This window comes from Leptopilina boulardi, unplaced genomic scaffold (assembly GCF_019393585.1).
Source record: "Leptopilina boulardi isolate dan_hultmark-lab unplaced genomic scaffold, ZJU_Lbou_2.1 LbouV2_392, whole genome shotgun sequence".
NCBI lineage: Eukaryota > Metazoa > Arthropoda > Insecta > Hymenoptera > Figitidae > Leptopilina > Leptopilina boulardi.
This window is the reverse complement of record NW_026137965.1, coordinates 4311115-4337360: the sequence shown is the minus strand read 5'-3', so window position 1 is coordinate 4337360 and position 26246 is coordinate 4311115. Positions and strand designations below refer to the sequence as shown.

The 26246-nt window shown below is 20.9% G+C and overlaps 3 protein-coding genes across 4 annotated transcripts in view; 2 read left to right on the top strand and 1 right to left on the bottom strand.

Moving 5' to 3' along the window:
* LOC127288556 (uncharacterized) overlaps positions 1-4497 on the top strand; it is a 58918-nt gene extending 54421 nt beyond the window's left edge. The window contains exon 12 of one of the 2 annotated variants that reach the window (XR_007844060.1): positions 1451-1597. Coding sequence is in view for 1 of the 2 variants with exons in the window: in XM_051316072.1 (XP_051172029.1) it covers positions 1451-1841 (391 nt within the window). In the remaining variant the exon portion in view is untranslated. Of the gene's footprint in view, positions 1-1450 lie in introns of both variants that reach the window. The other variant, XM_051316072.1, reaches the window with a different exon arrangement.
* Positions 4498-4708: 211 nt separating this feature from the next.
* Positions 4709-9634, bottom strand: LOC127288562 (putative serine protease K12H4.7). The gene is made up of 9 exons (XM_051316085.1): positions 9475-9634; positions 8129-8400; positions 7192-7373; positions 6722-6957; positions 6432-6567; positions 5859-6166; positions 5623-5755; positions 5277-5443; positions 4709-5009 (listed from the first exon to the last, which is right to left on the bottom strand). The coding sequence occupies exons 2-9, from the start codon at positions 8327-8329 to the stop codon at positions 4900-4902; spliced, it is 1473 nt and encodes a 490-aa protein (XP_051172042.1). The 5' UTR covers positions 8330-8400; positions 9475-9634; the 3' UTR covers positions 4709-4899.
* A 7414-nt stretch (positions 9635-17048) lies between these two features.
* Positions 17049-23697, top strand: LOC127288560 (scavenger receptor class B member 1-like). Its single transcript, XM_051316078.1, has 4 exons — positions 17049-18238; positions 19757-20031; positions 22202-22469; positions 23262-23697. Exons 1-4 carry the CDS (start codon positions 17594-17596, stop codon positions 23595-23597), a joined length of 1524 nt encoding a protein of 507 aa, XP_051172035.1. The 5' UTR covers positions 17049-17593; the 3' UTR covers positions 23598-23697.
* The last annotated feature ends 2549 nt before the right edge of the window (positions 23698-26246 follow it).

The window sequence follows — 26246 nt, the reverse complement described above, 5'->3', positions numbered from 1 at the left end:
TAAAGGAATATTCTAATGAAATATTCATGAAATATTCCTGTAATAAAATAAATGGAATATTTTTATTAATTTTCAATAGAATATTCTCATAGAATATCGTAGGAATATTCATCTAAAATATTGCCAGATTATTTTTTTTTGTAGAATATTCGCTAATATTCCATTAAAAAATTCCACGAAGGTAAAAAATTTTCCACGGAAAAGTGACCACAGAAATTCCTAAAGTAATTCCCTTTGAAAATTCCGTAAGAATTCCATGGAAATTTTATCAAGTTTCCATATAATTTCTATAAAGTTTACAAAGAAAATTCTATCATTTATCCGTGGACTTTCCATTAAGTATTTATAGACTTTCGATAGAAATTCCATCAAGTTTCCATAGAATTTCCATCTTTTTGATGATTTTCCATTAAGTTTCCATGGAATTTACATCTTTTCATTGATTTTCCATCAAATTTACATAGATTTTCCCTAGGTTTTCCATCAAATTTCAATGCAATTCTTATGTAAAGTTAATGTTAACTAAATGGAAAGTTAATTGAAATTTCCATGGAAATTTCATGGAAAATTGGTGAAGTTTTTATAGGATTTCTACGGAATTCCAATGGGAAATTTAATAAAATTTCTATATAATTTCTCTGCGTAAAGTGACCACAGAAATTCCTAAAGTCATTCCCTTTGGAAATTCCGTAAGAATTCCATGGAAATTTTATCAAGTTTCCATATAATTTCAATAAAATTTACATGAAATTTCTATTAAATTTCCGTGGACTTTCCATTAAGTATTTATAAACTTTCGAACAGGAATTCCATCAAGTTTCCATCTTTTCGATGATTTTCCATTAAGTTTCCATGGAATTTACATCTTTTCATTGATTTTCCATCAAATTTACATAGATTTTCCCTAAGTTTTCCATTAAATTTCCATGGAATTCCTATGTAAAGTTAATGTAAACTTGATGGACAGTTAATTGAAATTTCCATGGAAATCATATGAAAAATCCATGGAAATTTGATGGAAATTTCACGGAAATTTGATGAAGTTTTTATGGAATTTCTACGGAACCGCAATGGGAAATCTGATGAAATTTCCATGGAAAGGCCATATAAATTCCATGGAATTTAAAAAATTATTGGAAAATCCATGGAAATTTGATGAAATATAATTTCTACGGAATTTCTGAATGGAAATGGAATTTTATTGGAAATTCCTACTGGCATTTTCCGTGGAAACTTTTTGCCTGGACAGCAAATGGAATATTCCGTGCTATTAAATAGAAATATGATACCAAAAATTGAATCATTTTTAAAAACTAAAAAAAAAACCTTCTTGTGGGAGCGTTGGTCACACACAAGGGCTTTAAATAAGCTGAATAATTTTTTTTTTTTTAATTAATTTTTGTAAAATTCAGTAATTTGCAAAAAAATTTGTCTATTTTTTTGAATTTAGAAATCGTGGAAGGGGAGGTAAACATTATCGTCATCGAGCATCGCCTGATTGCAATACAGTGGCAAGTTTCGATAGCAGTTCATCGGAGAGTCGTGGCGGTTTAAATAAATATTATCGTACGGCATGGGAAAATTTACACGAATCAGCTGGACATAAGGCAAATCATGCTCCATTACGTCGCAAGGAGACCCTGGATGAACCAGGATATAGAGAAAATTTTCGCGGTAGCAATACAGAGCGTGATGGTTCTGAACTTGTTGTAAGTGACGTTGCCGCTTATCCATCGAGTAAACAAGCCAGCATGTCCGACAAAAAACGTCATCATCACCATCATCATCATCATCATGGCACGCCCGAATGGAGACAATCTCAATCACATCATAGATATTGAAAAAAAATATATATATATACATATAATATGGATTTCTCTCACGAGAAATTTTTTTTCTAATACTGTGTTGTTCACATAAATAGCCACGTGGAAAAAAAATTCCAATTTTTGAGTTTTAAAAAAAAATAATTTAATTTCTTTTTTTATCAAATCGAATGAAAATTAGAAAAAAAGAAATTAAATTTTGTTTTTTAAATCATTTGGAAAATTTTATTTTGTAATTTATTTTTTTTTTTTTTGAAATTTATCCCTAGTATTTTTTTCAAATCTATTTTTTGAATTCATTTAAATGTTATTAATTATTATTGTTATTTATTTCTTTTTCCATTTTTAGAGGAAGAATTTTTGTATCTTTTTCTAACGGAAGTTTCAAAAATTAGATTTATATTGTAATTATAAAAAAAAAAAAATTTGTTAAAAGTATTTTCTTAAAGAAAACATTTTTTCTAAATCTTCTTTTCGGTGATAACATATTTTTAGTATATTTGTACATTTTTAGCAACAAGATTTTTTTTTTTATTTGCGAAAAAAGGAGCCTAAAAAATATGCCATTCAAATATTTCAAAAAAAGAAATTATTTTTTTGGAATTTATATTTTAAAAATTGAACTTTATCGAAAAGGCTTTGGAACACAGTATTTTTGTTTCGGGGAAAAAAAATCCATAAAAACTTATTGACATTTCGTTGAATTACGAAAAGAAAAAAGAAAATTCAAACGAAAAAACGAGGAATCTAATTCTATTCGTGTTCTGTTATGCCTTAAATTATTTATCACTAGCTCATTAATGTAAATAGTTAATAGACAATAAGAATATTATAAAATTATAAATATTTTATATATATATGTACGTGCATACAATTTTTCCTAAAAAAAAAAAAAAAAAAGAAGAAAAATTATTTATCCCCCAGTGTATACAGAGACTGATGCGGTTAATTGAATTTCTTCCATTGTATGTACGCATGTTGACTGGTCGGAGGACATGCCAAAAAAAAGCAGAGAGTAATATATAATATTAATAATAATAATTGTAAACTAAACGATCAAATATGACAAAGTGTAGTATTTTTTTTTTAAATATATTTTCTTCACTAATAATTTGTAAAACATTAGATAGCGATTTTCTTTTCATTTGTATATGTATACAAAATGATCATTATGTTCCGGATCATTGCAGAAAAATAATTTCTGTTTTTCGTTTTCTAAATAGAAAAAAAAAATATTAAAAATATTTTTAAGAAAAAAAAACAGAAAAATAGTGAATTAAAGCGGAAAATAATTATCACTTTGTATATTAAAAAAAAAAAAAAAATCATTTTCTTCATCCATGTAAAAAATTTCCACGAAAACTGTCATGCGGAAAATCAAAAGAAAATTCAATTTGGAAATTTCGTATAAATTCCATGGATTTTACATAAATTTTCCAAGGAAATTCCATTAAATTATAATTTTCTTTTCTTTGAAATTACATGAAATTTCCATCGAATTTCAAGTAAAGTAAAGTCCATGGAAATTTCATGGAAATTAAATGGAGAATCCTTAAAATTTTTTTTGTAAATTCCATGAGTTTTCCACAAATTATCGAAGGAAATTCCATTAAATTTTCATTTTCTCTTCTTAGAAATTCCATACAATTTCCATGGAATTCCTATGTAAAGTCCATGGAAATTTAATAGAAAATCCATGAAAAAACTTTACGGAAATTTCATGGACTTTCCATAAATTTTCTAAGGAAATTCCATTAAATTTAAATTTTCTTTTCGTAGAAATTCCATGCAATTTACATGGAATTCCAAGTAAAGTAAAATCTATGTAAAGTTCATAGAAATTTAATGTATAATCCTTGGAAACTTTTTGTAAATGCCATGAGCTTTCCATAAATTTTCCAAAGAAATTCCATTAAATTTTCATTTTCTTTTCTTAGAAATTTTATACAATTTCCATGGAATTCCTATGTAAAGTCCATGGAAATTTAATGGAAAATCCATGAAAACTTTTTGTAAATTCCATGGACTTTAAACAAATTTTCCATGAAAATTCCATTAAATTTAAATTTTCTTAGAAATTTCATATAATTTCCATGGAATTTCAAGTAAAGTAAAATCCATGTAAAGTTCATGGAAATTTAATGAAAAATCCATGAAAATTTTATGGAAATTAGGAAATTCCATGGAAACTTAAAGAAAATCCTAAGGAAACTTGAAATTTTTTTAAAATAAAATTTCTACGTAATTTTCGAATGCATTGTCAGTGGAAATTTTTCACCTGGATAACAGGATTAAAAAAAAAATAAAGCATTAGAAGTGAAATGCTAATATATAATTTAGAAACTTTGTAAATTTCTTATATTACATTTTATAATACAATTAACTATAGGAATTTTTATCGCGTTTTGTAATTTTATTATTCCATATTAATAATTTTGTATATCTTTTCGTATTTATTATAAAAAAAATTCCCATTTTTCGGAAATTCTCAATGTGATCTTAAAAAAAAAAACAACGAATTTTTTTGTCGTTCGCAAATTTTTTTGTGACGGTAATTAAGGTTTATTTTTTAAATAAATAAAAAAAAAATTCAAATTATAGTAGTGCCATTCTCGGCAATACACTTTTTTTCATAACGCACTGAGGGCGAAGCGTATTTGTTTTTTTTTTTTAATACATATATAGCGTTCAAAGTGCATGCAATATGAAATGTTTTATTACATACATATATGTAATATTGAATATTGTAGACAGTGTTTTATTGTATTTTGATGAAAGTAAACGTATTTATATAAGAAAAAAATTGTTTTTTTTCAGTCATTTTTTTATTATAGAATAATATATTTTTGTTTTCTTATTGTTTCAATTGAAAAATTAATATATTTACAAAAAAGCTTATATTTTATTTAGATCATTTTATACAAGTTATATATCATTTTTTTTTTTTTGCAGAAAATTCTACAATTGCTTTTATAGCCTCTGAATTATTATAACTATTGTCATTGTCAGTCATTAATATCAAAAATTTGTTCGTAAATTTTTTTTTCTTAATTTTTATAAATTTCTTAAGTTTTTAATTATTTAACCATTTAGCAATCAACTTGCCAATGGTTTGTCTCGCTTCAACAAGTTCGGGAATATCGTCTTTCGAAGGTGGATACATATTGGCACAGTGAGCAGTTCCTGTTGATGAAAAATAAAATAAATAAATTTTTATAAATTCAAAAGAATTTATAATATAAAAAAAATTATAAATAATAAACGAGTAAATTTAAAAAAAAACTAAATAAATTTGAAAAAGAAAAACTAAATAAATATAAATAAAAAATTTAATGAAATATTAATAAATCATAAAAATTAATATTTATGAATAACTTTATAAATAAATTTTTATAAAAATTGAATAATTTTGATAAGATTTTGTAAATAAAAATATAAATATTTATATACCATTTATGTAAATAGACGGAGCATTAGGATCCGTGGAATCGGTGATTCCTAATGCATGCCAAGGATCAATTGATCCATGGACATAGACAACATTTGTTAATTTTATATCAAGAGCTCCATAATTAACATTAGTGCGTCCTATTCCCATGTCAAGTACATCATGGAATCTGAAAATAAAAAAAAAAAATTATTACTATTATTTTCTTTAAACAATAAAACAAAATAGAAATAAAAATAAATATAATTTTTAATGAGAAAATTTTTTTAAAAAAATTAACAAAATTTTAATTAAATTTAAATTAAATTTTTTATTTCAAATATTTTAAGAATAAATAATTTCGAAAACCTTGGTCCAAAAACATCAGCACACTGTTGAATAAAAAAGTCAACAGGGAAAGTGTCACTGACCAATTTTGGACGTGCTGTTGAAGTTTGGAAAAATCCAAATTCTGTGCAAGTCTGATAAAACCATTGACGTCCTGTTTCGAGAAAAAAAAAATTATTTATTTTATTAAATTCTTCATTGAATTTTGAAAAAAATTGAAAATAATTTTTTTAATATTATTATTATTTTTTTTTTACCTCCCATAATTTTTTGCTCCTTCCATGTAACGTTTCTCAATTCGTTAATCATTTTTGAATAAGAATAATCGAGACATTTTTCCTTACTATCTGTCAACATTAAATTATTAACTTCCGCAAATCTATCGACGGGTGTTCCACGTTTTTGATCAACCAAAATATCACAAACAGTATCAATTGTATAATGTGATCCATTTCTATTGTCCTTATTGTATTGAACAATTTCCGCTAAATTTCCCGCTAATGTCTCATATAAATTTGCAATGTCGACTCTTTTTGTGTGTCCCGTATCAATTGGATCACACAAACTGAAATTTAAAAAAATATAATTATTTTTTTTCTCTTCTTTCTCATAAAAATTAATCAATTTATTATTATAATAAATAAAAATAAATAAATATTTATTTATTATTATAATAAATAAAAATAAATATTTATTTATTATTAATTTTATTATATATTAAACTAATTTGGTTTGAAAAAAAAAATTTCGTAACCAAAGATATTATTTTTATTTAGTTTCCATTATTATTTTTTTTTTTTTGAATAAAAATTTTTAAAAATATTTTTTACTTGAATTTTTTAACGATGCCTCGTTGTCCAAGTGGATGATTCAACATTATATGAATTTGATTAGTGGCATTAGTTATTGCATCGACACAATCCTGTGAATGGGTTTTTAGTGAATTTTCCACAACCACGAAATATTCTGTAACATTAAAGAATTTTTTTTTTTTTTTTGAAAATTATATATTTAAAAATAAATTCAAAATACTAAATTTTTTTTTTATTATTTTTTTATCAGAGCCAATTTTTGTGAACTGTTAAATTTGTTTTTTTTTTTTTTTTTTTTTTTTACTAACGTTGAAAATCCAATTGAGCCAAAAGTGGACCACTTGCTGAAACTGCACCATGAACTAAATAAGGATACTTTAATCGCATCCATGCGGCTAATGAACCAGCGTATGAACCACCAAAGACAATAAATTTAGTTCCAAATGGAATTTGATGCAAAACAATCATTTCATCAATAAAATAAGCAATATCAGCTAAAGCCTGCTCTGAAGTTAAATAAACTAAATTCTTCACACTCAAATCACTGAAAAATTATTAGATATTAATTAATTTAGAATTTCATTTCAATTTATTTTTTTATTTAATTTTAATAATTAATTAACTAATAAGAAAAATATTTTACTACCAAAATAAATTCATTTAAAAAATTAAATTTTTAATATTAATTTTTTAAAATTATTTTTTAAATAAATAAATAAATTTAATAAAAAATATGTAAAAAAAAAATTTAATTTTTTTTTTCAAAAATGCAACTTACGCTGTCGGTTGACTTTTTCCGTAAAAACGATGTTCAATTTGGAAACATTTGGCTCCAAATTGTTTTGCATATTCTATCCATTGTCCTTCAACCATCCACTTTGCACTAGCATCACCTTCGCCTCCAATCATTATAAAAACTGGTCCATTTTTTTTATAAAAATCATCATTTACAAAATATCTCTGTAAATATATAATTATTTATAAATATAAATATAAAAATATAAAATAAAAAAAAATATAAGAAAAAATAATAAAAATATAAAAATATTCGTGAAAAAAAGGACAAAAAAAATTTTGTTTTGATATTCCAAAAAAATATTTTTACAATATTCCGTATCACAATATTTCTATGTGATATTTTACTATAAAATATATTCTTTTAATATTCTAGAAGAATATATTTTTGATATTCCATTGGAATATTATTTTTCTATTCCTATAATATTGTTGAAAAAAAATATTTCCACTTTCAAAAAATATTTCTGAAATATTTTAAAGAAAATTTTTCAATATTTCAAAAAATGATTTTCTTAATATTTCATAAAAATATTTTTCATATATTCCTTTATAACATTAATTTGATATTTTCCAAGAATATATCTAAAATATTCCACAAGAATATTTTTTTGAAATTACACGAAAATATTCCTGAAATATTCCACAAGAATATGTTTTCGATATTTCACAAAATTATTTATGTGCAATGTCAAAATAATTTCTTCAAAAATATTTCTGCTGTTAAATAAAATAAAAAATTGTATAATATTAAAAAAAAATAATTTTTAATTAAAAAAATGTATTAATTTAAAAATTTCTAAAATGGAATATTTTTTTTATAAATATTCAAACTATACGAATGGAATATTGTAGAAAAATAAAATTATTTATTTAGTATTATTAGGTTTGGGAAAAAAAATTTGTTTGCTTTAAATTACTTGTTCCCATGTTCTTGCATCCGTTGGAGTGTTATGATCAAGAACTTGTTTAAACCATTGTTCCTTTGGTAAATTATATTTTTTCGATAAATTTGGTGTACCCAAATTTCCATATTTACTTCTACCACGTAAAAATGTACGCCACGCTGTTCCGTAGCTCAAAAAAATTGCAATAAATGAGAATAGTAAAAGAATTCTCATTTTGAATTTTTTTTTTTTTATAATATTTACGTCTTTCAGAAGTGGCAAGTTTTGATAACTATACAAATGACCTGCAAAAATATGTTTTCAAATATTACTGGATCATCTCCTCACTCTTATCAATTTATATACTGATAACAGAATTTATATTTAACCATTAATTTCATAGGGACATCATTTAAATTAAGTAACTACAAAATTCAAATAAAAATCCACATAATAGAAAATTTTTACAATTTTTTAAAATACAAAACATAAATTTAAAAGAAAATATATTTCCTTTTTGTTATAAAAATTATTCTTATAATTTTTTTTGCCATTTTATTAAATTCAATTTTTCTAATTTATTGATTAAATGAATTTTAATTGATTAAACAATTTTCATATTTCATAAAACTAAAAGAAATATTAAATGAAAAATTTTTTAAAGTTATTAAAAATTGTGAAAAAATTAAAAATTTTCAAAAATAGGATTATTTATCATTTTTATTTAGTTATTTAATAAATAGGAAAATTATAAATTATCAATAAAGAAATTTGTAAGCATGAAAATAATAATAATAATAATAATAATAATGATTCTTGATATAAATATTCATCTAAAATTAAAATATATATAGAAATTTATAACAAAGAATTTTTCATTCCAGATAAGAAACAGTCAACGATTTATGTTTCAATGTTTTCATCTTATTTAATCGCACAGACTATAAATATATTTGCATGACTAAAAGAAATTTTAATTTAAAAAAATTCAATTAATAATAATATAATATAAAATATATAATACAATACAATATAATAACAAATTAACTAAATAATAAAAAATTAATTAATAATTAAATAAATAATTATTAATTTAATTATTATTATTTATTAAATAAATAAATAATAATATTATTATAACAATTAATTTTTTACTTAAAAAATAAATGGCATCGAAAAGAAATGTTTAAAAAAAAATTGTTCATTTACAACTGAAAATGATATATATTTGATATATATGATATGATATATATTAAAACATAATTATAAACATAAAGATAATATTATAAAATAATATTATTAAAAATAGTTTGTTATTATAAATTAATTTTTTTATTTCAATAAAATTTTATAAAAATTACGTATATTAAAATACTTACAATAAAAAAATTGCAGTTTTTTAAATTAAAATTTTGTAATATCTGAATATTTGACACAAAGTTAGAAGAATTTTGTAAAGACAACAATCGTGCATTCTACTATAATGCACTCTAACAGAAATCTATTCGAAAGGAGCAAACTCAGCTCAACACGAATTCAGGGCCGTGTCAAGATGAACAAGAAATTCCATGGAAAATTTACAGTGATGTATGAATATCAACCAAAAATTTTTAAAAATCAAAATTTTTTTCTTCAATTTTTTTGAATATAATGAATAAAACTGATTTTTCATCATTAAAATAATGTAATTTATATAAAAAGTGAATTTTAAAAAATATTTTATTTAATTTTTTTATATGTAATTATTAATATTATAAGAATTAATATTATAGTTACAGAATATAATTATTATTAATAATTATTAATATTATATTATTTTAATTATAGAATTATAATTTATTCCCGTTAAAATGTTTGACAAAATTCTACAAAGAAATGAAAAATTTTTTCAAAATTTTTATAGTAATATTTTCTTATGGTTAATTTCTAAAATTCCGTATATAGGAAAATGTTAGGTACATATACTTTCCAAAATATTAAGAAAATATTTTTATAAAAGACTAATTGAAAATTAAATTTTAATTTATAATTAAAATTATAGGAATTACAATTTAATTTTGAAGTATTTAAAATAATAATAATATTATTTAATTTATTTATAATTGTAATTTATTACAGATTTACATAATAATTATTTATAATTGTAATTTATTATAGATTTACATAATAATTATTTATAATTGTAATTTATTATATATATATATATATATATATGTTATATATTTATTTATAATTAATAATAAATTTTTTCAATAATTGTAAAATTGAATCGACTTTATCGGCCATCAGGTGAGAATTAGGTTTAGGTTTAAAATGCCAGATGGAGCCTCAAACCACTTCCTTAAACAAGATTTTTTTTCAAATTTCAAAACAAAATTTTCGAATAGAAAAATTTTCAATTTTTTACTTAGTCCTCAATTTTCTTAATTTGCAATATGAATAATTATATATATATAATAATTTTTACTAATTAATTTATTAATTATTAAGTATATCATTAACTTTTATTAATTTTTATTATTTATAATTATATTTATTATATTATATTATACACAAAAATAAATCTTTATCTGGAATAGCTATATGTTTAACTAGAACAGCGAAAACTTTCTCTGTTTCAGTGAAACATTTCGCTGTTCCAATGAAACTTATCGCTGTTCTAGGTAAAAAAAATTTTTCTTGTATTATATTATATAATAATTATATTATATTATATATTTTATATATATATATATATATATTGTATATTATAATTGTATATTTTATATAATTATAATTTTAATATTTATAATTTTATAATTAGAAATATTATTATTTTTATTATTTTATTTATTTATTTATTTATTTTTATATTTACTGAAATAAATCATTATAATGATTAATTAATTAAATTGTAGTATTTTATAAAATAAAATTCTCATCAAAAAAAGGATTAATGAAACTTTTTACAGGAAATGACATTTTAATTTCAGTAGAAAAGGAAATTTTTCGCGAGACACAACGTGTGGTAGCTTTTTAAGTAGAAAAAAGAGAGTTTGGTCAGACAGAAGTTTTTCTATGATTTAACAAAAATAGTCTTTTAATATCGATTGTCACCGTTTTTTTTTACGTCTAGGGTTTATTATACTGATCACAAATATTAATTAATTATTCTAATTATAATTATTAATTTTAGGAAATATTTATCTAATAAATTAAAAAAAAAAGGCTTTGTCCAACAAAACACAATTTTTTCTACTTAAAAATAAATTTGAGAAGAGAATTTTTATTATCTATTTGGAAAAAAAAATTGTTTTTTTTTTCAATTTAAAAGTAAATTTCAAATTTGATTTAATTTTTTTTTGCAAAAAAATCGATATATTTTTTTTTTCGATCATCAAGACAAAATAAAAAAAAAATCTTTTATCGATAATTTCATCCGTCAAACAGTGAATTAAATAAGTAAAATAATCACTCATTTGCGTAATTGAGCTTTTATAATTACGATATCGCATAAAATGATTATTATGGTACGAGTATTATAGAGATTAAAAAATTGTTCAGCAGAGGAATTGGAGGGTGAGAGGCCATCTTTCAGTCATAACAATAGAGAGAGCATTACGATATGCTTTAAAGGAAAAAAAAAAAAAAATGAAATAAGGTGCGCACACGTGTAACACATTTTTTTTTTATGAAAATATAGATATAATAAAAATTTCTATATTATCAATTTATATAAAAAAAAATTTATAAAAAAAATTTAGGAAAACAAATTTAAAAAAAAATGTATGAAAACAAATTTTTTAAAAAAATTTATGAAAACAAATTTATAATTAAAGATAATTTTTCTAAAATTCGAAATTTACATTTTAATTCATTTTATGAAAAATTAACATTAAAATATTAATTTAATTTAATATATTAATAAATTTGTAAATGAATTAAGTACACAATGGAGAAAATAAATATAAAAAAAATTAATAAATTATAAATATTAAAATTAATAAAAAATTTAATTAATAAAAAAAAAGTGATTTTTGATAAATAAATTATTAAGATTATATATATTTATTAATTTTTATAAATAAAAAAAAATAGATGGACGATTAAAAAAAAAAATTTCTTTTTTAAATAAACCAAAATACAAATATAATAAATAAAATTTTGTCGTGTCATTTACAGTGAGGTAAAAGCACTCATATTGTTCTCGCGGTATTATTATAAAGACTAGTCTCGTTAGAAATGAAAGCTATCACAGAAGTCATGATTTTTCTCGTCTGGCAGTGATTATAAGAGTCGCACGAGTGACTCTTGAAAATTGCCCATGATAGTGACTTCAATTTTCTCTCGCTCATAAATTGTGAATTTTTAATATATATATATATACTATAAAATAGTTTATCATCTCTTTGCTAGAAAGAAATTTATAATTTTTCAATCTATCTTATTTCTAACAATGTTACATATATATACATTATTCTATAAATGATATTATTTTTATTTAATTTTTTTTTTTTATAAAGTACTTTTTTATTTCAAAAATAGAAATTTTCTTTAATGCAAAAAAAGTTTCTTGTATTAATTATTATAATTAATAGAATATAATTCAGGGACTGTCTCGAAATATTTGTGTCGTGTCCGTGTAGTGTCGCGACTCGACACGTTTGAAAACAATTAAAAGTATCGTGGCGAGACCCGACACTTTTAAAACTTTTCAAACGTATCGTGGCACGACCCGACACAGTTAAGAAATTCATAATTGTATCGTGGCGAAGCACGATACGTTTAGAAATTTGTAATCGTATCGTGGCAGGACTGGACACGTTTACGAATTTCCAAAAGTATCGTGGCGCGACTAGACACAATAAAAATTTGAGAATCGTATCGTGGGGCTGAACTACACGACACAATACAAAAATAATTATGAATTTCGTGTCGCATACAATGAAACTTGTTGATCAACATCTTGACAGTTTATTAATCCTTCAATAACATTTCAAGAAATAAAATTAAAATAAAATAGATATAGATTGAATATATATCAAATGTAAATTATTAAATTTATATTATATTATATTATATTATAATATTATAATTATTACAATATTATATTATATTATATTATATTATATTATATTATATTATATTATATTATATTATATTATATTATATTATATTATATTATATTATATTATATTATATTATTTCCACGAATTTCTGTTTTCATCCTATACTGTTTATTTTCATGTATTTCTTTTTGTATTATCAACAACTTATTGTCTAGTATGTAAACAAACCACACTTAAAATTAAAAATAATTTTGTTCAATAAAATTAATAGATTAATTTAATTTATTAACATTTTAATATTATTATGATTTAAAGAATTGAAAAAAATGTAAGACTTGATTACGAATTCAATATCAGTTTTTTAAAATTCAAAATGGCGGATCCAATATACCGAATCAAAATAACTAAAAATGGGCAAATTCGTCTAAACCATGTTACCCAGGGGTTTTCGGGGTCGCTGATTACGAATCTGACATCAGTTTTTCAAAGTTCAAAATGGCGGATCCAATATGGCGGACGACAAAATAAAAAATTAATCGGATTGTATTAAAAACCTATTACTCGGGGGTTTTCAGGGTCATTGATTACGAATTGTGACAAAAGTTTTTCAAAATTCAAAATGTCCCAAAAAACGCTCGAGTAACAAGTTTCAAAAGATCCGATCCTTTTTAAAAAATTGTTCAGCATATTAGATCCGCCATTTTGAATATTAAAAATAGGAAAAGAACTAGGCGCAATTGCGCCTACATCTAGGGTTTCATGGCGCTTTAAATTTTAATGTCAACTACTGGGACATGTCAACTATAGGGACATGTCAACTATAGGGACATGTCAACTATATGGACATGTCAACTATATGGACATGTCAACTATTGGGACATGTCAACTATTGGGACATGTCAATTACTGAGACAGGTCAACTACTGGGACATGTCAATTATAGGGGCATGTTAACTAATGGGACATGTAATGTCCATTCGGGAAAATGTCCATTCAGTAAATGGAGATTTGGGATCTGTGGGCCCCAACATTTGAATTTGGGAGCTATGGTGCCCCAAAATTTGAATTTGGGATCTGTGGTGCCCCAAAATTTGAATTTGGGATCTGTGGTGCCCCAAAAGTTTAATTTGGGATCTGTGGTGCCCCATAAGTTTAATTTGGGATCTGTGGGGCCTCAAAATTTGAATTTGGGATCTGTGGTGCCCCAAAAGTTTAATTTGGGATCTGTGGTGCCCCAAAAGTTTAATTTGGGATCTGTGGTGCCCCAAAATTTTAATTTGGGATCTGTGCCCTAAAATTTGATTTTGGGAGCTGTGGTGGCCCAAAATATACGACGGACAGACGGACGCCAAAGTGAAACTATAAGGCTTTCGGCCATGGGCCACGAAACCCTAAAAAACTGATGTTACATTTGTAATCAGCGACCCTGAAAACCCCTCAGTAACCGGTTTCAATCCAATCCGATTAATTTTTTATTTTGTTGTCCGCCATATTGGATCCGCCATTTTGAATTTTAAAAAACTTTTGTCACAATTCGTAATCAATGACCCTGAAAACCCCCGAGTAATAGGTTTTTAATACAATCCGATTAATTTTTTATTTTGTCTTCCGCCATATTGGATCCACCATTTTGAACTTTGAAAAACTGATGTCAGATTCGTAATCAGCGACCCCGAAAACCCCTGGGTAACATGGTTTAGACGAATTTGCCCATTTTTAGTTATTTTGATTCGGTATATTGGATCCGCCATTTTGAATTTTAAAAAACTGATATTGAATTCGTAATCAAGTCTTACATTTTTTTCAATTCTTTAAATCATAATAATATTAAAATGTTAATAAATTAAATTAATCTATTAATTTTATTGAACAAAATTATTTTTAATTTTAAGTGTGGTTTGTTTACATACTAGACAATAAGTTGTTGATAATACAAAAAGAAATACATGAAAATAAACAGTATAGGATGAAAACAGAAATTCGTGGAAATAATATAATATAATATAATATAATATAATATAATATAATATAATATAATATAATATAATATAATATAATATAATATAATATAATATAATATAATATAATATAATATAATATAATATAATATAATATAATATAATATAAAAATTATATATTATTGTATATTATTTTGTATGCATATTATTATTAGTATTATTATTATTCCATATATACTATATTATAATAGATAATACATAATAGATAAGTTTAAATTAATTGAACAATTTTTTTTCATGCGACACGACATATTTATGCAGAATTATCGTGTCGTGGCAAGTCATGATACGATACGATTCTCAAATTGTTAATGTGTCTAGTCGCGCTACGATACTTTTGGAAATTCGTAAACGTGTCCAGTCCTACCACGATACGATTACAAATTTCTAAACGTATCGTGCTTCGCCACGATACAATTATGAATTTCTTAACTGTGTCGGGTCGTGCCACGATACGTTTGAAAAGTTTTAAAAGTGTCGGGTCTCGCCACGATACTTTTAATTGTTTTCAAACGTGTCGAGTCGCGACACTACACGGACACTTTCTTAAAATTCAACAACATTTCGTGTCCGAGACAGTCCCTGATATAATTAATAAATTTTATTAATAATTATAATTAATAATAAAATAATTTTCATATTAAAATTAAAAAAAAAAAATTTCATTAAATTCTTTCTAAAAAAAAAAAATTAATTTTTAACGTGTTAAATATATAGAGAAAATTCATTATTATTATTTTTTCTAATTAAAATATGTGATTATTCTTTATAATAATTATTTATATTATTGTTTATTAATTTCTGATATAGTCTCTTTCTTTAAAACAAGTTTTTATTCTCTGTTATGTCTATCAAGAATGTCATAAAAAATGCTCAATGTCCAAAGTTACATGTAGAACAATTTTTTTTTTTTATATAAGATATTATATTTTAAATTATTGTCGATAAAAATGATTTTAAAAGAAAATGTTAATTTTTATATTCTTGAAAAAAAAACAAAATTGTCATACATTATAACAGAAATGGTAGCGTTGACAAATTAAAAAGAATTACAATAATTTATCAAGATTTTTTTTTTTTTCCTTACGAAAAGTGAAGAGAAAAAGCTAGAAAATTATTTTATTTAATTATTTATATTTTTAAAATAATTTTCTTATTATTATTATTATTATTTACTGTTAATAAATTAATAATTTATTTATTATTTAATTATAGTTAATTAATAATTTATTTATTATTTACTGTTTGTAGTTTGGGAATTAACGGCTCAGATATAATCTGGACCACACACGTGATGCTGGGAATAAAAAATTTAAAAAAAAAAATTAAAACGCTTTTATCAAAAAAAAAAAAAAAACATTAAAAGAAATTTTCAAAACATTTGTCGTGACAATTGACTTAAAAAAAATAATTTTTTTTATCGACGAGACGACATTAAGATTTTTTCATAAAAGTGGTGGGATATTTTTCATCTCTTCTCATGTGAGATTATAAAATATATGAAGATCCATGTCCTAACTATATGGCTATCATCGGAGGTGTTAAGCGGCATAGGTCATTCGCGCAACAAGGTTATCATAAGATTTTAAAAAAGGGGGGAGATTTTTGTGCGACGGCAACTTACTTAGGAAGTCAGTCTGTCGAAAACCTTCTTCATAGTTCGAATGTCAAAAAATTTATAAATTTTTAAAATTATTTTTTACCCAAAAAAAAAAAAATTCAAGTAATAAATTATCGATTAAAATTTAATTTTTTTTTCAATATTGGTTTTGTTTTTGAAAATTCAGAAGCAAAAAGAATTTTCCCAAAAAATGCCATTTTTGAAATATAATTTAAAATTGTAAGAAATAAATAGGATAATAAAAAATAAAATATAAAATAATAATAAATTCAAAGATAAAAAAATTTTTTAAACAAAATTTTACAATTGAATCTGAAAAAAATAATAATGTAAAAATTCATAAATGCAGATAAATAATTAAGGAATTGAAAATCAGTGAAAAAAATTGAAAATTTCTCAAAAGAATTAAATGGAAAAAAATTTTTTAATAAAAATCTAATTGGAAATTTTCAAAAACTGTGGAAAAAAAGAAATTGAAAGAAACAATATTGTAAAAGTGAAAAATAAAAGGAACAAAAGAAATAAAAAAAAGTGAAGAAAAGTGAAATTACATTATAAAAATTAGATAAATTAAAACCAAACAATGAGAGTAAAGAAATTTGAAAATTTTTCGAAAAACAAATAAAGTATAAAATAAAAACAAAAAAATAATTTTAATAAAAATTATTTAAATTACTCCAAATAAAAAAAAAAGTTTCCAAAGAATTAAAATCAATATTTCTGAGGAAAATTGAATTTTACAATTTATTTGTAATACAAAACCGGATTTTAATTTGTGAAAGAGGACAGAAAAAAAGGCAAAAAAAAAAAAATGGAAAAAGAAAATATGAAAAATATGAATCAATTATTAAGAAGTTGTTTAGTTTGGATAATAGCGTCAATTATTATATTTAGTACAATAATTCTTGTGATATTTTGGTTTACAAATATTTTTCACGATGCAATTATGACGGAATTACAAATAAAAAATGGAACAAATTTTTTTGACGTTTGGCAACGACCATCGGTACGTGTACAATATAAAATTCATCTATTTAATTACACAAATGTCGATGATTTTGAAAATAATCGTGCAAAAAAATTGAAAATTGAAGATATTGGACCATATATTTATCGTGAGACATTACAACGTGTTAATCCAATATTCCATAAAAATGGAACAATTTCCTATCAGGAAGTGAGATCATATCAATGGGAGGGTGGAAGATCGGATGAAGAAATTTTAGTTGTGCCAAATTTTTTATTATTTGCCGCAATGGCATATTTAAGGGATTATACATTTGTCTATCATATAACATTGACAACAATTTTACTTGGTTTAAGGGCAAAAAGATTTTTAAAACTTTCGGCCGGTGAATATTTGTGGGGTTATGATGATGAATTATTTAATTATGGAAAACCATTTATTTCAATGAAGCAACATATTCCATTTGATAAATTTGGTCTTCTTGCACTTGTAAGTAATTTTTTTTTTCATTTAATTTTTAAAAAATTATTTTTTTAATTTTTTCTAATAAAAACCTTTTTCTATAATTGTCTTTTTATTTTAAATTTATTTGCAATTATTTATAAGTAATTTTATTTATTTATTTTTAAAAAATAAAATTTATAAAAAAATAAATTTTATTCAAAATTAATAAAGTTTAAATCAAGTTCAATATTTTATAATTATTTTAAATAATTATTAAATAATTAATTAAATAATATAATAATTAAATTTAATAATAATAACAATTTTTCAAATAAAAAAAAAACTAATAATAAATAAATCTACACGTGTCGATAAATAATTAGATTTAAGATGCGTTTAGATTAAATTTTTTTTTTTTTAAATTACAAATAATATAAAATTATATTATTTCTTATAGAAAATTGCAAATGAAAATGTTAATCAGAAAAGTTTTTGTCCTAAAATTAAAAATTCGAACTATTTTTCTCCGCATAAATATTCTTGTATCAATTAAATGAAATCAATTAAAAATGAAAATTAGCGATGAACAGTGTTTAAAAAATAAAAAAAAAAGTGTATAAACAAAAGAGGAAAAAAGTGAAAAAATTGTTTAAGTCAAAATAATAAATTATTTTATACACACAATTATCAAACTAATAAATATTAATTTTTTTTTTGACAAAATAAATATTCAGTGGATAATATTTTTTAAAATAATTTTTTTTCAAGCTAGATAATAATTTGGTTCTTGAACAAATAAACATAATAAAATAAATTTTTTTCTCTAATTAAATTAATAATTAGAAATAATAAATAAAAAATAAAAATAAATAAATAAAATAATAATTAAATAATTTAAAAATTAATTAGAAATTAATAATTTTTCAATTAGTTAAATAACAAATTTACTCTTAATTTATTTTAGTATTTTAATTGAATGTTATTACTTTTTGTTTTAATAATCAATTTATATTCATTTATGGTTTTACTTAATCTACTTATCAATTAAATTTTTAAAAAATTTTCCCAGGAAAAATAAATTATAGCCATCAACGTCATCGATAACCTTGACTTTGATTTTCTTTTCTTTTTTTTTTTTTTTTAATAAAAATTAAAGTAAAATCATTCGATAAAACATAAATATTTAATAAATTAAAAAAATTATTTCATTTTTAAATTTTATTATTCTTTTGAGATTTTCTTTCTTTTCTTTTCTACACGTTGGAAAAAAATTTCGCTAAAAAATATTTAAAAATATTAAAAAAAATTATTATTAAAATTAAAATATTATCCATTAAAATCATAATGTCCTTAAATATGTATAATTTTGCATAAATAAAGTGCGCAATTATCATTTTCCCTATAACAAACAAAAAAAAAAAAAAAAACGTGGCAATGTTTTTGTTTTTGTACTTATATAAAATATCACTCATGGCATATGTAATTAACGATTAATAATTAATTTATGTAAATATATTTTGGTTTATTATGAATATGAGACGAAAAAAATTTTTTTTTTTATAGAAATCAGGCTTATCGAATGATCGATTTACAATAAATACTGGTGAAATGGATATGGATAAATTGGGAATTATTGAACGATTCAATGGAATGGAGAGCCGTAATGTATGGGGCGATGAGGAATGTGATAAAATTACTGGCACTGATGGAAGTTTATTTCCACCAAGACTTGTACGCGATCCAAATGCAACATTACATATTTATTTAAAAGAAATGTGTAGAACAGTTCCACTTAAATTTCACAGTCACGCAAGTGCACAAGGAATTCCCACCCAAAGGTATGGATTTTTAAATTAAAAAAAAAAAAAGAATTTTTCAATTTACAGGCCTCGAATCGACTTAAAGGCACAAAAAAAAGTTGTTTTAGTCGATTTATAATCCAAAAAAAGTCGAAAAAGTCAATTTTTTTTTATTTTAAAAAAAATATTTTACAGTTATTTAAATAAATTTTTTTTTTTAAATAATGATACTTTTGGAAGGGTTTAAAGTTGAAATTTTTAGAAATAATTGAATTTTAAAAAATTTTGTTAATTTTCAAACAATAATTAAATTTTACAAAACTAAAAAAATAATTTATCAAATAATTTCAGATAATATTTTTTAAATGTAATTCAAATTTTCAAAGATTTACAATTGAGATTTTTAAAATTCATTGAACTTCAAGTGATTTTTAATTAACAATTTTAGATGATTTCACTAAAAAATTTATTAGAAATTGCGGACAATAATACAATAATTTGAAAATCATTTTTAAATGAAAAATGGTTTCAGATAGTTGAATTTTCAAAGAATATTATTAAAATAGTTTTAAAAAATTGAATTTCCTTAGAGTTATAATTGAAATTGTTAAATTTTAGAAATAATTAAATTTTAGAAATTTTTAAATTCAAATTTTTGAAAATAATTGAATTATAATTGAAATTTTTTGGATAATAATTCAATTTTAGTTGATTTTTGATTGAAAATTTTGATAATAATTAATTTTGCATTAAAATTTTTGAGAATAATTGAATTTTAGTTGATTTTGAATTGAAAATTTTGAAAATAATTAAATTTTAGTTGATTTTTGATTGAAAATTTGGAAAATAATTGAATTTTAGTTGATTTTGAATTGAAAATTTTGAAAATAATTAAATTTTAGTTGATTTTTGATTGAAAATTTGGAAAATAATTGAATTTTAGTTGATTTTGAATTAAAAATTTTGAAAATAATTGAATTTTCTTTAAATTTGAATTGAAATTTTGGGAAATAATTGAATTTTAATTGAAATTTTGATAATAATTAATTTTTAATGAAATCTTGGATAAATATTGAATTTTAATTGATTTTGAATTGTAATTTTGGGTAATAATTGAATTTTATTTGATATTAAATTAAAAATTTAGAAAATAATTGAATTTTAAAAGATTTTGAATTGAAAATTTGGAAAATAATTGAATTTTAGTTGATTTTGAATTGAAAATTTTGAAAATAATTAAATTTTAAAAGATTTTGCATTGAAAATTTGGAAAATAATTGAATTTTAGATGATTTTGAATTGAAAATTTTGAAAATAATTGAATTTTCTTTGATTTTGAATTGAAATTTTGGGAAATAATTGAATTTTAATTGAAATTTTGATAATAATTAATTTTTAATGAAATCTTGGATAATTATTGAATTTTAATTGATTTTGAATTGTAATTTTGGGTAATAATTGAATTTTATTTGATATTAAATTAAAAATTTAGAAAATAATTGAATTTTAAAAGATTTGGAATTGAAAATTTTGAAAATAATTGAATTTTTATTTGATTTTGAATTGATTTATGATTTTGAATTAAAATTTTTTGATAATTTTTTTTTTTTTTTTTTTAAATTATAAATAATTGTTAAATTTCATAAAAATTTTAATTGAAAAATAATTTTAAATAATTGAATTTGTGATGAATTTCATTAAAATTATTAAAAATAATTAATTTAGTGAAGAATTTTAGTTAAAAATTTGTTAAATATTTGAAATAAAGAAGATCTGAAGAAGATCTGCATTTAATACTAAAAAAATATATTTTATTTAAAAATTTGTTTAAAAAATGTAAAAAAAAAAAGTCGAAATAGTCGCATATTATTAAAATAAGTCGAAAAAAAGTCGAAAATAGTCGAAAAAGTCGTATAATCCGAGGCCTGAATTTATTTTTGAAAAAAAAAATTTTTTTGCACTCAAAATAGAAAATTTAAATTTAAAATTAATTAATTATTTCTGATTATAAATTATGAAAATTATATATAATAAAAAATAAATAAATTTTTATTTATTATTATAAATTAAAAAAAAAATTTTAATAATTTTTATTATTATTATTGTTATTATTATTATTATTATTATTAACAAAAAAATTATTATTTTTAATGTCTATTACCTAATTAATTATTAGTCATTAGCTAATTGTTATTTAAAATATTTTCAGATATGTACTCGAGGATGACATTTTCACAGCATCCGAGACGAAAAATTATTGTTTCTGTGAAAAATCTGAAGATGACGATAAAAAAGTATCGAAAAAATCAGGATTATGTCCACCAATGGGAGTTTTTAATGCCTCGGCGTGCAATTTTGGAATGCCAACATTAACATCTTTTCCCCATTTTTATCAAGGTGATAAAAGTTTAATTGAACAATTCGATGGTCTCAAACCACAAAAAGAACTTCACGAAAGTTTCATCGATTTGCATCCAGTGAGTAAAAAAAAAATCAGACAATTTTAAATCTTAATTTTTAAAAAATTGTTTGAAATTTTTTTTATTTTAAAAAATTGTTTTATTAATTTAAAACAATAGTTTTTTTTTAAAAAAAAAGTCTAAAAATTATTTATATATATTTTTATCGAATTTTTATGTGTGAAAAAAAAATTTTTATATTATTTATATATATTTGTTCTACATTGTCTCAACTTGAGTGATTAATAAATTTTGATTGCATTGAAAAAATATTTTTTACAAGGTTGAATGAATAAAAATGTTGAAATTCGATTAAACGGAAATTTTTTTATAAAAAAAAAAAAAAAAATGTAAGCATAATAATATAATTTCTGGTGGTAAACATCAAGTGGCACCACTTTTTCTGTAAACATATCGAAGAATGATAAAATGATAAATTATTATCACCATCGTATGATGTCTTCGTTTACGGTGTTTTTTTTTTTTTTTTTTTTAATAAATTATAAATCAAATTCATTTTCAAATTTTCTGTAACAAAAAAAAATTTTTTTAATTCTTGATATTAAAAATTATTTTCTTTTTGGCAATTGATAAATAAGGTATTATTAAATATTGAAAAGAGACAAAAACAAAAATAATTTTTCCTAATTTTATTTTTAGTGAAAACCTTTTTACTATTTCTACATTTTTCCTTTTATGATTTTTCGCCACAGTTTTATATTTATTTATTTATTTATAAAAAAAATATTTTTTTTAAACTAATTTTTTTTAGAAAATTTTTTTAATTAATTAAAAAAAAATTTTTTTCAGCACTTGGGCGTTCCAATTGGTGGACATTCGCGTATTCAATTAAATTTGGAGGCTCGAAAAGCAGCTGGAGTGCCATATTTTGGAAATATGAAAGACGGTATGATTTTACCACTTATGTGGATGGAAGCGTCAATTGAAAATATTCCCGAGCCTGTACACAATTTATTATCACACGCATATTATACTGTCAATATTATTGATCAAACATTTAAATGGGGTAGCATAATTTCTTTAATTTTATCAATAGCCACTCTTTATCATCTTTTACGAAAAAAACAATTAGACGACCATATTGTTTTACATAGAAATACTTCAGGTCAAAATCCACTTCTCTAATGAAAATACCATTTATTTTTTCTTTTTTTTTTTTTAATTTTTTGTAAAATTAAATTTTCTATTTATAATTTAAATTAATAAATTTTTACCATTTTGATAAATTTAAAATTTATAAATTAAATTTTTTTTAAATTTAATATTTAAAAATTTTTAAATTAATAATTTAAAAATTTAAAAATTTATAACTTTTAAACTTATAATTTTAAAATTTGTAAATTAAACTTTTTTAAATACAATTTATTACACATATATTTTGAATAAGAAAAACAAATTTAATCGCTGGAACGATTTTAATAATACATTTTCTTCGCATATTGTTATTATTTTTTTTTATTGTAGGTACGTTCTAGATACCTATTAATAATGAAATTAATTTAAAAAAAGAATAATTTAGAGAATACTTAAATTTATAAATGTCATTAATGAAAAATTTTAACGAGATAAATTATTTAGTTTGAGAAAAATCAACTCTAATTTATTGAAATATTGAGAAAATATAAATAAAACACGATTTATAATAAACAATATAAATTATATATATAAATGATAAATAACGTAAATTGTTTAAAAATAAAAAAAGAATATTAATATACGTAATAATATTTTTTTAAATTTAAATTTAATAAATGTAATCTATGGACAAATTTTTAAAATTACAAAATTGATTTTATTTATATTTTATTTAAAAAAAAAATTGTCAATAAAATAAATTAAATTAAATTAAATGTAATATTCAATTATTTGCACTGCATCAAATGCAATATAAAAAAAATAATTAATTTGAATATAAATAAAAATTAATTATTAATAATTAATTAATTATTTATTTATATACTATTTATTTATTATCATTCCACGTGGAAGAATTTCTGAAAAAATTAAAATAACAGAATTTGAATAAATTAATTGCATAAATGGATAAATTGAAAAAACCATTATAAATTATTTTAAAAAATTAAAATTTTTAATTAAATAAATTAAATCATTAAAATAATTTTTTTTTAAATAATTAAATAAACAGAAAGTAAAATATTTTATTGACAACAACTTTTTATTTAGTATTTCACTGATAGTATTATCATTATCAAAAAAAAAAAATATTATTGTCATTAACTTTAAAACCTTATTTATTTTAATTATACACTCAATATATTAGAGAGGATTTTTCTTTATATTTTTTCCCCAATTTTTTTTTTTTTTCACAAAAAACATAGAATTCCTATATATATATATATATATATATATATATATATATATATATTTTTTTTTTTTTTTTTTTTTTTTTTTTTTTTTTTTAAATGAAAAAGAAAATGGATAACGCAAATTCGAGCACAATTGTGATCTAGTTTATTTTAATTAATTATTAATTCTTAATTAATGTATATGCTCAATTAAGAAATAATGCGCCTGATCTAAGACTGTTTCTTTTATATTAATAAATAAGCTACTTAATTATGCTAAGAAAAATATTTCATTAGATGGGGCTAATTTTGTTATAAATAGTTTAAAATAATTTTTTTTTTAAATTTGTTTCTCTGAAATATTAAAACATTATAATGTATATTAAAAAATATTTATTTAAGTAATATTTAATAATTGTTAAAAATTAAATAATTAATATGTAACTTAAACTATAATAATTATGTTATTAATTATAAAATTTATCCTCACTGGATTGTAAATACATATATTAATTAATATATTGTATATTTAATATATAGTATATGAATATTTAATATATAGCATATTAATATTTAATATATTAATATAATAAATATTTATTGTATGTAAATACAAATATAAAATAATAAATTTTATTCCACAAGAAAAAATGAAATTTAATTTATTTTTCTTAACTAAACAATAAATAATGAACTAATAATGAACTATACAATAACTTGAATGAATTAATTTGAAAATTAAACAATAAACCAATCTTTAGAAGAAAGGTCAATTTTTTTTACGATAATAATTTTTTTAGGTTTCAAAGATAATAAGTTTTTCCGGAAAAATATTGATAGAAATTTTTATTGTATTACTTATCTTTTATGTCATTCATTCATATTTTAATTTCAGAGGCATTTGAAAAATTACTGATCATGATTGTCAGGGTTATCATATTTAGCAACAAGATTTTAATCTTATTTATCATTTTGTAATTTTACATATAAAAATTTATTTTTTAAGTAACACATATCGCTCTTAGTTGCATTATATTACAAACAAAAATCACTATTTTATTTTCATAATAAATTTAATTTATTAATATAAATATTTTAAGATAAATAAATTATTATTATTATTTTTGTTCATTATTTATTTAATTATTATTCTTAATTAATTATTTATTCTAATTCGTAAATAATAATTATTAATTAAATTAATTATTCTTGAAAAAAGTTTCCAAAAATTAATAGGAAAGGATAAAATATATTCTTATAAGAATTAAATTTGAAATTATTTGGCATCTTTTGATCTTTATTGTACAAAAAAAAAGTAGATTTACCTATTGGATTTTATGCCTACAATTAATTATATAATAAAACATATACAAATAGATATTAATATAATATTATAGTCGGACGGAGAGCATTATTTTTTTTTCTAATTTCAAACGTGCAAATATTTGTTATAATTAATCATTTTTTA